Source organism: Sarcophilus harrisii, chromosome 2, assembly GCF_902635505.1.
Source record: "Sarcophilus harrisii chromosome 2, mSarHar1.11, whole genome shotgun sequence".
In the NCBI taxonomy this organism is placed as follows: Eukaryota; Metazoa; Chordata; class Mammalia; order Dasyuromorphia; family Dasyuridae; genus Sarcophilus; species Sarcophilus harrisii.
Genome location: NC_045427.1, coordinates 104,755,997 through 104,769,043, shown reverse-complemented (window position 1 = coordinate 104,769,043; position 13,047 = coordinate 104,755,997). Strand labels below are relative to the sequence as shown.

Here is a 13,047-nt window from a genome sequence, read left to right as displayed (position 1 = left end):
CTTCAAGACATATATACTGAAAGTTAAAACAGATAGAGGATCTAAACATCTTCCATGCATGCTTCTCTTCCTACCCAACTATACTTGTTGTTTAATTTTTCGTCCTGTAACTCTCCATATCTATATTTCTTTCCTCCTTCCCTTCCCCCCTTTTATCTTTGGAGTTTAGCTATAATAGAGAAGTTGTTATGGGATCTAGTTTATAAATTGAATAGTGACTGATAATATAAATAACTCAACATTAATTCCAAGAAGTAATTAAATTCTTTTGTTGATTTTTTTTTATACATAAGTAATTGAAGCAATAGATTTAGCAACCATAAATAAATTTTACTTAATATTCAGTATGTGGGAAAGAATAGGTACTACTAGTAAATGACAAGGCCACATTGATTGCTCACTGAAAATAAGTTAGAACTAACAGATGTCTTAACACAATATCAGTGGAATTTGAGGATTTTTACCAAGTTCTTATTATAATTTATATCATTAATAATTTCAGTAAACTTATTACTGTAGCCACATACTGTCTTCCATTTATTATACAATTTAAGTGCAACCATTTTATCATCTTTAACCTTCAGGGCAAAGATGACGTTTATGATCGTATGCTGCTAGACTACTTCTTTTCTTATCATCAATTCATCCATCTATTATGCCGAGTTGCAATCAACTGTGAAAAATTTACTGAAACATTAGTTAAGCTGAGTAAGTATGCAAGATGAGCTGTAAATTCCACTGAATGATTTAAAACCCAAACCATCCAGGAAGGGGAGCAAGACACAAACAAACAATAAAAAATCCCAATTCTTTGTTTTGTTTTTTACAAAAACAGTATGTTATAATTATGATTTTGGGGGAAATTTTCTTTTTGCCAATCAAACACCAACTTAGAATTTTTGTTTTCTATGTTGTTTTCTAGCACAAGGTTACAGTTGGCCTTAGAAAATAAAGGAGTAAAGCTTTCTAAAACAGTTGACCTATGTTTCTTCCAACCACTTTAATCTATAAGATCTTAAAACTAGCCACAGTACTGCCCAATATTATAGGGAAAACTGTCTGGTTCATGAGTGACTTTCTAAATAGACTTCAACTGCTTTTTTCTGTTATCTCCCCAGTCTTTTTTTTTTTTTTTTTTTTTTTTGTGATTGAAAAAGCAGACAGAGAAATACAGTAAGTACCAGCTATGACTAGAGATATCACTACCAAGAATAGGTAGGATTGGTTTCTTAAAGTGAAATAAAAGTGTAGCCATTTGGAAGATTTCTTATTCAGGAAATGATGAATTGGAAGAAGTATGGAAGAACACATGAAAAAATAAAAATATAAGCAATCTTTTAATTAAAAGAACTCCAGGTAATTATTAATAAGATAATTTTTCAAAGATATTATCCTAGTCAATCATTATATTAGGAGACTGTTTTCACAGTATTTGATATCATTAAAAGCCATGTCCCTATTAGCTGTTACATTAGAAGGTAATAGAAATAGAGCAGGACTTTGGGTGATGAACTTTAACCCTGTCTAGGATTTAAGGCCAAATTTAAATTCCCATTGGTAGGCTAAGTTCAGATAAGACAATGGGAAATACCTAGAAACTATGTCTTGAGTTATGTAAACCTTAAAAAAGGAAATATGCAAAAATTAACTTGCTATATCAAAAAGAAGTGCAGTACAATAGAAGCAATTATGTATTTTGGAGAATCTAGTTACAAATTGTAACATGCACTTGGTACCTATGTGATTTTAGGCCAAACATTTGCCCTCTCTAAGCCTCAGTTTCCTCATCTGTAAAATGATGGCATTGAATTAGATCACATGATTCTAAGATGAAATGCATTCTATTAGCCAGATAAACTGGTTCTGGAAATAAGTTGGCACATAGCATTTATACCAAAACCCACAAATGCCAAGCAGCTTTGAACCTTTGGAAGACTGTGAATAGAATTTTGTTTTAATACCCTCTTTGACCAAACCAATTGATATTAGAAGATGGCTTGAAGTGATAAGGTTTGCACTAATGATCTTCTTGGGAGAGGTGGTGGAGATTTTAATTTTAAATGCAAGAACTTGGTAGCTAGCAGTCTTTCCTACCTTATAAAATGGTGAAATGGTGACGGTAGGGGGATTAGCTTGATTGGTTGGGCTTTAAGTTTAGATGATTCATTGAATAAGAGTTTTAAGGACATTAGAGCTATCATATTCAAATGAATTAATGTACAACGACATGCATTCAGTTGCAAAGCATTTCATATTTGTGGATTTCTTACTGGTGGTGGGAACAGAACAGAAATACCCAATAAGATATTTCACCCTCAGGAACAGAAAAAATCTTCAGTTCATAATGATAAATTTTATCTAAACAAGAAAGTATAAGCTGGTCCATAGGTACAAGAATACCATATAATTCAAGGCTTGACTGGTTATAAGTTTATTCTTAATGATTTCATTTAAAGGTTCTCAAGCAGGACACTTATAATTATCTAAATCAGAAAAGTCCATCATTAGTAGCCGAAGCAACTATACAACAATTCTCAGAATCTGGGACTATTTACATAGGTCACCTGCTGAATAACTCGGGAATCTAATATCCCATTGTCTAGTTACGCTAAATGTGATAACTGCTTTCAGAATCTTTTCTAAGTACCTAGTATTAGATTCAGTGGTTTCATAATTGAAGGGAAGCAGAGGAAATTAATGTCTCCTTGAGTGTTGATAAATGTGGCCACCCTATTTGATAGAGTGAAGAACTTTGTTTCTAGCAGATACTTTAGAGAGCACATGATTGCTGTTATTTCTGAGAGATTACTATATCTAGATTTCGTTATGGGGAATAATATCCAGTATGGATGCCTTGATATATTAGATGAAATGTAAACCAGTGCACACAACCTCAACTTAGCTGTGTCATTGAGGTAAGGCCTGGGATCTAATAGATATTTCATTACCTCTAAGTTACGGTAGTTCCATCTAGAAGTTGAAGTCAATAAGTAATTCTGCCTCCTCTTGCTTATATTCACCAGTTATCTATACTATTGAAGACATACAATCCACATGAGTAAAATCACTTCATCTGTTGCTAATCTATTGATCTGAGGAGTAAACCAAAATGTTCATTTGTCCCACACTGTAGAGTATAACTTTGAAAATAAATAGTTACAGAGATATATGTTTCCTCAGTTTTGAGAACAGTAATTTAAAATGTTCTTCAACATAAGAGAAGAGACTTTCTGTTTTACTAGTTTTAGTTGGGTAGATTCTAAAAAGAAGAAATTGAAGTATCATAAATTTTGTTGGCAGTTATAGCTTGACTTCACATTAAAAAGGTATATGTGTTAGTGGCCTCCAGAGGAATGAAGAGACTAAAGATACTGACTGGTGTATGTATATATAGCAAGCTGTTGGTCTGATGAATTATTCTTGTATGTATATGTATATGTATCTTGGGAAATCTAACTTGCTGATGGATTAGATAGAAAAGGGATAGCTTTTGTGTTTTGTCAAATGGGAGCCTCTTTTAAAATTCAATTTTGATTCTTCATCATGCTGTAGAAATGACCCTTGATTATATCCCTAGGATTCTAGTCTCAGACCCTATGACAGACTTCTATGTCTAAGGACAATAAATGCTTTCCTTTTTTGTTATTTTTTGGAGAGAAGAAAGGGATCAGATCAACTCAGTAAAAATATTTACCAAGTTTTGGAAGAGCTTAGAAGCTACCATCAGTTAATGGAATTCCTATACCAGGTGAACTATCAGTGTAAAAATGTCAGGGATGAGGCTAGAAGTTCTTGTTCCCTCAACTCTAGCTTTTTTTCCTCTCCCCGTCTGTCTGTCTGCCTATATGTATGTCTTTCTATTTATCTCATTGGGGAGGGGAGGGAGGGGAGAGAGAGAAAGAGAGAGAGAGTGTGTGTGTGTGTGTGTGTGTGTACACGCGCGTGTGTGCCTGTGTGCTTTTGCCTTTGGCCATCCTAGGGAAGCTATAAGGCTTTCCTTTTCTAAGATTATCTTATATTCTTTTTCAAATCTGTTTCTCCTCAAATGGTGGGAACTCTTTCTAGCTTCTGTTACCCAGTAAGACCATATATACATGAACCTAGACATAAGAATTGATATCTATGACCATTCCCACCCTTCAAACCTTAGCATTTTCTGGTGATATCTGTCATGTAGAAGCATTCACTTCTTCTCAAGTCATTTCTAAGTGATCATGTTGAAATATTTGGTTGCTTCTGGATGCCATGGAGAACTACTACAAAGCCCATTAGTAGTGAATCTTTCACATGATAGAATTAAAGGCTTAGAATGCTAGCCTGATAATTATTTCTGGTCACTTCGATTCAGGTGTTTTTGATGCTACTGGTCAGAGTTGGTTTTTAGATTTGTTAGTTGCCCTCCCTTAACCTTTGAAAGAATAACACAAGTGCAGTTACTAAAACAAGAAGTTCCTCAGAGGTAGGATTTGATTCAGAAAATACATGTAAATCTTTTTTGTAAACCTTAAATACTTAAAGATTGTTATTATGTTAGCCTTTTTTCTGTCAGAAGAGAAACAAGTTGCTAAGTACCTTTAATTCCCTGGGTTAAACAGAGAATCTCCAAGAAAGAAAAGACACTCCACTCCATCCCCTTCTTTAAGGCAGTGGTTGAAATGTTCCAAGCCAATAGAGAGCAGTTTGGTACAGTGGAAGTCTAGAAGGCTTGATTCTACTTCCCACTCTATCAGTATTTTTATAAACTTCAGGAATGTATTTATACACTCGGCTCAGGTTTCTTATCTATAAGTAGGAAGAACTTGGGTCTCCCCTAAAAAGCAAAATTTGATTGTATTCTTCACCAATTCACATGAAGAAGAAGGGGAAATCTTCCCTGATGTATTGAAATATAACATAGTCCTTTCTATTTTCCCAAGAGCGGGAAGGGAAAATTGGCAAGACTTTATAATGGAGCCTGAGGCAAGGCCAGAAATTTTATGAATAATGTGAGTGGTGCTGGACTTGTCACTTTATTATAAAACTGATTGAGACAATTCTTCCATCTTTGAAGACAAAAAACTAAAAGAAGAAAGGAGAACTCTGACTTCTAGTACTCCACACTCTTCTGTAGTCTTACATCTCCTCCCTTAGGAGCTCTAAGTGCGCTCTGAAAAATATCTAACTTAAACAGAAAGGATTAAAGACTGTGAATTATGGCAGCAGCTTTCAAGTTGCTCCCAATTAGTCCTCCCAACTCAGTAAGTATCAATGAAATAGAATTCCTTCAGAACCAAAACGCTTGAATGAATTCTGTTCCCCTTTAAAGTACATTATTTAGATATAGGGAATATACATAGTTACAAAACAAAATTAGCTATGATATTGATAATGCAAGTTCAGTGCATCATTTAGTGTAATTTATAATTGTAACCTCTTCTGATTTCTTTTCAAATATTAGGTGTCCTAGTTGCCTATGAAGGTTTGCCACTTCATCTTGCACTCTTCCCCAAACTTTGGACTGAGCTATGCCAGACTCAGGTAAAGAAAATGAGTTTCAGATCATTCAGCTCCTAATCCAGTAATCTGTAATTTTAGGTAGACAGTTAAATTGACTAGAAACTGGTAAAGTTTGGCGTATTGGTAGGTAAAATGAAACTAAGAAATATTAACTCTTTATTAAACATAGGACAGCTATTTTCTATTGAACTTTTCCAGCCCTCTACTATATTTGTATAATAGGAAGGCATTTGTAACAAGTATTTCGCATTGAATTTCTCAGTACTGTGGCCCAAAAAATCCAAAGCAAGACTATACTAAGAAAAGGACACATGTAATTTCTTTTTCCACTGTACACTATCCAATTCTCCTTGTTCTTTATGATACTAGCAAATGTGCTTTTCTATAGAATCTATTTCAGCATCTGGACTCCTACTTATCCTTTGAAAGAAGTCAAGAGCACAGAAAAAGTGAATTTACATAGATAGGAGCTTAACTACTTTGTTAAGTACCTGGGGGAAGAAATATATCTATATTTATATAATTTTTTTTTAAAGAAAAATCCCTTAATTTCCTTCCTTTAGATTACTGAATCCTAAGGATTTTCTTCTCTAAGAAAAATTTTTTTTAAATTGACGACTTTTAAAAAAAGACTCTATATGTGACAGTTTTATTTTGAACTTTGAGAAAGCAAGATACTTCACTTACAATTTTCTTATGTTTAAAAATATGTTTAGAGCATAGTGCCTTGAACTTAGTAACCACTCAATAAATATTTGTTGATTCATTTGTGGGTTAATTACTAAAATGGGATGTCTGTTCAAGCAGCGGATTAGTCCTTTGTTTTTTATTTTGTTGTTGTTGTTTTATTTTCCCTGAATTTCATTCTCTTTGAGGTTAGTTGCTTTTCTAATTGAATTCCTCTTTTCTCCCTGTTTGTTGTTTCTATATTTGATATTACCTGAACTGTTTTTAGGAAGCAAAAAATTTTTTGCCAGCATACTTTTTATGCCCTTTTTTCCTTTTCTCATCTCTCACCACACACAACAGCAGCACCAAACCATTGGTATTTATAAAAACTCTTCTAGACCTTCAAAGTTCTATAGCCATCAAGCTGGAAATTGAAGAAGGAGACTAAATAATAGTCATAACCTAACCCTGTAAATTCAGTTTCCACTAAAGGTCACATATCTTGTATTGTTGAGTTATAGTATGAGAATTTACCAAGCATGGTATAGTAAAAAGTTATCTGTACAATTTACTTTCTCTCTTTTGGTCATAGTTGTCTCATCAGTAAAATGAGAGAATTGGATAAGATCAAAGATTCCTAACCCTTTTTTGAGTCATAGGCCCCCTTTGGCTTTCTGGATTTTTTCTCAAACTATTTTTAAATTCATAAAATAAATAGGATTACAAAGGAAACTAACTGTATGGAAATGCAGTTGTCAAAATATTTCAAAAATGAAGACTGCAGACTCCAAGTGAAGAACATCTGAACTAGTTGATAAAGTCCCATTTAGCTTTTTATATTTGCCAAATCTAAAACTAGCTAGTTGTTATAATACTGTCTCTAACCCAGCAGTTGATAGTTCTGGTAAAAATAAAATTCATGCTGTTATCATCCTGAAATTGCCCTAACAAAACTTCCTGCCTATTAATGACAGTTAAGGGGCACAGTAGGAAAAATGCTGGGGCCTGAAGTCAAAAAGACACATCTTCCCGAATTCAAATCTGGCATCAGGCACTTAGTAGTTTTTGGCTCTGGGCAAGTCATTTAATTCTGTTTGCCTCAGTTCCTCTTCTGTAAAATGAGCTGAATAAGAAAATGACAAACCACTCCAGTATCTTTGCCAAGAAAACTCCAGATGGGGGTCACAGTGAGATGTGACTGAAACAACTGAACAACACAAAAATTGGATTTTTTTTTTGTTTTTCTAATTGAAAGGTATTTGGAGACAGGAGAAGGGTGAGTTTTGAATATTGCCTCTGATACTTAGCTGTGTGACTGTGGACAAGCTACTTAACTTCTCTGACTCTCAGTCTTCTCTTCTGTAAAATCACCTGTAGTGCTCACTTTACAAGGTTATGGTGAGGATCAAGTGAAAGAATGTGCTAAAAACACTTTATAACTATTAACTAGACCCTTCCAGCTCTACATCTATAATGTTCCTGTTCAGTTTTCTTCCCAACATAGCCAAATTAAAGCATAAAAATATAAACTTTGATCTCAGTGGTTCTCATCAGATTCCTTTTAACTTGAGAAAATTTCTTGGACAGATAATTGTACTATTAAAAAAAATGCATTGATGAAAAGCTCCCATGAATCTGTATTTTTGTGGATCGAAACTGCATCTATATACTTTTTTAAAATTAAAAAGTCATTAAAAGGTATTTTTGCTTATTTATAATAGGAATTCCCTGTCTTTCAAGAGACATTGACTTTCTGTTTGGAAACTACTGGCTCTATCTAATTCTGTGGCTGTAACTAATAGACAGCCATAAGCTTAAATGATTAAGTGAAAATTACATCTGTTTAAAATACACCATTTGTGTTTAAGAACTTTGTTTATGTAAAACTGTGAGTTTTAAACTAGAGTAAAACATCATCCATCTAAAAATGTAATATACTTAAGAAGGAGAGTTTGTTTGAAGATGGGCTTTATGCTGTATTAAGGGGATGGGGGTAAAGGGAAAGAATTAGATTAGTATACAGGAAAATTAATTATTTGAAGGTAAATTTCTTATCACTCAAAGAACAAGCACATAATTGATATTCTGATCCACGAATCCTCTTATCTGTAAGATGGTCACTGAAGATAATGTTTTATAGCTATAGTATAATGAGAGCGTTGGCTTTTTTTTTTAAGCAATGAAGGAAGCCACTACTCTTTAAAAACATTCTATAGGTTTAAACCTTTCACAAATTGAGATTGTGTCCCTTATCCCTATCCCAACTTCTTCCTAGTAATAAAAGTGTTTTAATTTTACTATGAGGATACTTATAAATATGTTTAAGTACTATTATTTAGTAAAAATTTGATTCTCTATAAAATAGCACTATCTAAAGAAAAGGATAACTTTAAAAATATCAGTTAGTCTTACAGAACAGTTGTAAATGATTGTTCAATTCAAACAAATTTTTAAAATAATTTCATTTCACTTAACTAAAATAGGAAATGTATTACTCTTATGTATGTCAAAGTTTTAGGTTATTTCAATGCTTCTTTTTCCCATTTTTAGTCTGCTATGTCAAAAAACTGCATTAAGCTTTTATGTGAAGATCCCGTTTTCGCAGAGTACATTAAATGTATCCTAATGGATGAAAGGACCTTCCTTAATAACAACTTTGTATATACATTCTTGACCCACTTCCTCTTAAAGGTATGTGTCGCTTTTTTTGTTTTTTAATAAAAAAAATCATTCCTTCTTATTCATTATTGAAGTTTTATTTTCATAATGTAAGCCATTAGAAGCTTAAAAATGTGTGTTATTTTTCAGGTTCAAGGTCAGGTGTTTTCTGAAGCAAACTGTGCCAACTTAATTAGCACTCTTATTACAAACTTAATAAATCAGTATCAGAGCTTACAATCTGATTTCACCAACCGAGTTGAAATTTCCAAAGCAAGTTCTTCCTTAAATGGGGTAAGATTTAGACAAAGTACATTCATATAAAAAAATTACTTGTGATTCACTTAATATGTTTGAATTTTAGCTTTAACATAACATAACTAAAATAAATACTTTTGTATTTTCTTGCTCTTGTGATCCACACTTTTAACCAGCAAAATAAATATTAGAACCAACAGGTTAAAAGCACAACCAAGGAATGTCTTTAGTTCCTGTTACCTAGAAATGAAGACATAATCTCAAATCTTTATTCTATCATTGCCTAAGACTGTCTTTGTCCAAATTAGTCTGATTGTTGCACTATCATACGTTGTGAAAACAATAAATACTGAATAGTACAGGATTTGTTCATCTATTTTCTTTTAGTGGCATAATCATAGCCAGCTGTATATTTTCTGTCAGGAAAATAAACAACAGTGTGAAAAACATATGGTAGTATTGAACAGCAGTGATATCATTAAGATTAGAAACCTGTGAGATGGCAAAGAGTATATAGAAGGAAAAAGCTTGCTATTTTTAAAATCAATAGAGATCAAGTCATGAAACACAAGAACATACTCTGATCATAGATGAATCACTATGCCTTGAAAGATTAAGTCAAATATAAATAATTTGCAATTCCCAATTATCTTCTCTTAATAGGATGTAGAATTTCCTTGGCTTATATTTTGAAATAGTAAGCCTTTCTGTGGGCTTATGTTTTCTCTTGGCTAAATTTGCTTTTCTTTCTAGAAGTTACTAGTTAGCTCTGTAACCTGGCTCTGGCCCCATATGTAATTTTTTGGGTCTCTTGGTACTAGGAGTATAGTATTAGGAGATTATGTACATTCCCTCTCTTCCCCCCCCCCCCCCTCCAAAATTTAGAATTTTTCATGTTATCATGGATTTTTATAGGACCTTCGAGCACTTGCTTTGCTCCTTTCGGTGCACACTCCCAAACAGCTGAACCCAGCTCTGATCCCAACTCTTCAAGAGCTTTTAAGCAAGTGCAGGACTTGTCAACAACAAAGAAATTCACTCCAAGAACAAGAAACCAAAGAAAGGAAAACTAAAGGTTGGTTATTATATATTAATTTGGACTTGTGTTCTATGTAGGAAGTGAAGATTATGACTTGTAGTTCATAAAAAGTTCCCTAGTAAAAAGGGTGCTAGAAGATTTGGGGGTCACACTGGAATTCTGGTTCCACTTAGCTCTGTGACTTTGAGTAAAATCACTTAATCTGTCTAAACCTTTTCTATAAAATGTAAATAATACTTATTTATCTTGAGGCAGTTGTGAGGATTACAGAATTCAGTTAAAGATATCTCATTGGCCATCAATTTCAACCAGTACCCAAAAAAAAAGACTTACAGACTTAGAGTATATCACTGGATAAGTGATCATGGAGCTTTCATTATTTCCAAAACTCTAGCTCTTTCTCATTTAATATAGTTCCATTTATTAGAAAGTTTTTCCTGAAATGAATTGGTCTCTTTGAAACTTGTAGCCATTGCTTCTGATTCCAACATATGAGACGAAGCAGAACAAGTCTAATCCTTCTTCCACATGGAGGCCCTTTAGATACTTGAAACCAGCTATCATTTCCCTACTGAATCTTCTCTTTCAAGTTTAATAGCCAAAGTCTTTCATGCCATAACTTGAAGGCCTTTTCTTCTGGATACATTCTAGCTTATCAGTATCCATCTTTAACTGTGACTACCAAAGTTGAAATTGTGTTCTGATCAGAGCAGTGCAGTGCTCCTCCATTATTCTTGGAAATTGCCTCTTCTTTTAGTCCATATTAGTTTGGGCTTCCTTCCATTTCATACTGTTGATTTTGAGTTCACAGACTCCTAAAACGTCAGCTCTTTCTCAGACAAAATGAAGATAAATGATACCTCCCCCTTTCTATACTTGTGAAATTTATTTATCCCTTGTAAGACTTTCCCTTTAAAACTTATCTTATTAGGATAAACTCTAGGTGTCACAGTGGATAGTTTCAGGCCTGGAATCAGGAAGAACTGAGTTCAAATCCAATTTGAGCAAGTCAGTTACCATATCTCAGATGACATCATCTATAAAATGGGGCTGATAATAGCAGCTACCTCCACGATAGTGGTCAAAATTGCCATCAAATGAACAGTAATTGTAATGAGCCTAGTGCAATACCTGGAACATAGTAATGGCTATGTAAATGTTAACTATAATTAAGTCCCATCAAGATCTTGCCAAATTCTGACTCTTATCCAACCCTGCCAGATTTTCCTCCAGTGTTTCATGGAGGGATGGAGCGTGTGGGAGTTGCAATGATCTTGGGTTCTTGAAAATTTATTTAGCTCTGGGAAGTCTGACTCCCAAGCCAGAAAAGTATGAGCCTTATAGTGGACATACTTATGGTGAGGAGAGACAACTTTTAAAGATCATTTACTGAGTTTTTAGAGAGCTACTTGTAGTCTGTTAAGAAGACAATGCTCACAATAATGAAATTAAAAGCTTTTGAAATATACTATAGAACAATGAAACTGACTTTCTTTAATTCTTAAAAAAAAAAGTAGAAAAATGGTGTGACTGTTAAAAACTGTGTTAGCCTCAGCTGAGTTTATTGATTTATGTTAGGAAATAAGACATTTCAGTCCAAATGTTTTCTTTCATAGATGATGAAGAGGCAACTCCTGTTAAAAGAAGACGTGTTAGCAGTGATGAGGAACATACTGTAGACAGCTGCATCAGTGACATGAAAACTGAACCAAGGGAGGTATTGACTCCAACTAGCACTTCAGATAATGAGACGAGAGACTCTTCAATTATTGATCCAGGCACTGAGCAAGATCTTCCCTCCCCTGAAAATAGTTCTGTCAAAGAGTACAGAATGGAAGTTCCATCTTCATTTTCAGAAGACATTTCAAATATCAGGTCACAGCATATGGAAGATCAGTCCAGCAGTGGCAAGTTTGAAGAAGTCTGTCGAGAGTTTAAAGACCCCCAGAGTTCCAAGGATTCTAACATAACTGAGGAGGAACCTGAGTTCCCTTCCACATCAATTTCTGCAGTTTTGTCAGACTTAACCGATTTAAGAAACTGCGATGGCCAAGCTTTGTCCTCCCAGGATCCTGAGACTAGTTTATCACTTAGTTGTGGCCATTCCAGAGGACTCTTTAGTCACGTGCAGCAACATGACATTTTAGACACCCTGTGTAGGACCATCGAATCTACGATTCTTGTGGTCACAAGGATAGCTGGCAAAGGAAACCAAGCTGCTTCTTGACATTAGATGTAGCATGTCTGCTTTTAAGTCTTTTTTTCCAAGATGCTGTTTGTATAAGTTTTGCTTATTTCTGTTTTGTGCTTCAGTTTGTCCAGTGCTCTCTGCTTGAATGGCAAGATAGATTTATAGGCTTAATTCTTGGTCAGGCAGAACTCCAGATGAGAAATTTTGCATCTCCAGTACACTTTTCTTAAGGGCAATCAGATAATGGATATGTTTTATGTAATTAAGAGTTCACTGTAGTGGCTTTCATTTAATATGGCTGTCTGGGAGAACAGGGTTTCATGGCCCTGTACAATGTAATTTAAACTTATGGCATTTTTACTGTGTATAATATGGTGTCCTCTGTGCCAGTTTTGTACCTTATAATAGAGGCAGATTGCCTCAGATCGCTGTGGTTCTTATTATCAAAATTAAGTTTACTTGTATACGAAACAACCACAAGAAATTTGATTCTGTAAAGAATCCTCTTTAGCTGTGGCCTGGCAGTATATATATGGTGCTTTATTTAACAGAATACCTGTGGAGGAAATAAAGCACACTTGATGTAAAAATAATTGTTTTATTTTTATTGACATGACCGATGCTATTCTGTGCACTTCATTAAACTGATTGTGATGACTTTTCATTTGTTTACTTAAGTTGCTTCAGTCTTCAGATTTTTCAGGTAAATAAGTTGGGTTGGGGAACTAGGGAGGGG

The 13,047-nt window shown here is 34.1% G+C and overlaps 1 protein-coding gene across 4 annotated transcripts in view; it reads left to right on the top strand.

Annotated features, from left to right (window-relative positions):
- The window catches only part of USP34 (ubiquitin specific peptidase 34), a 265,762-nt gene extending 252,787 nt beyond the window's left edge, over nt 1–12,975 (top strand). For 2 of the 4 annotated variants that reach the window (XM_031950529.1, XM_031950527.1), the window contains 6 exons: nt 585–708; nt 5,438–5,517; nt 8,716–8,856; nt 8,974–9,117; nt 9,997–10,156; nt 11,737–12,975. In XM_031950529.1, the coding sequence (XP_031806389.1) occupies nt 585–708; nt 5,438–5,517; nt 8,716–8,856; nt 8,974–9,117; nt 9,997–10,156; nt 11,737–12,347 (1,260 nt within the window). In that variant the 3' untranslated portion in view covers nt 12,348–12,975. Of the gene's footprint in view, nt 1–584; nt 709–5,437; nt 5,518–8,715; nt 8,857–8,973; nt 9,118–9,996; nt 10,157–11,736 lie in introns of those variants that run through there. The other 2 variants (XM_031950528.1, XM_031950530.1) reach the window with 2 other exon arrangements.
- Nucleotides 12,976–13,047: the final 72 nt, after the last annotated feature.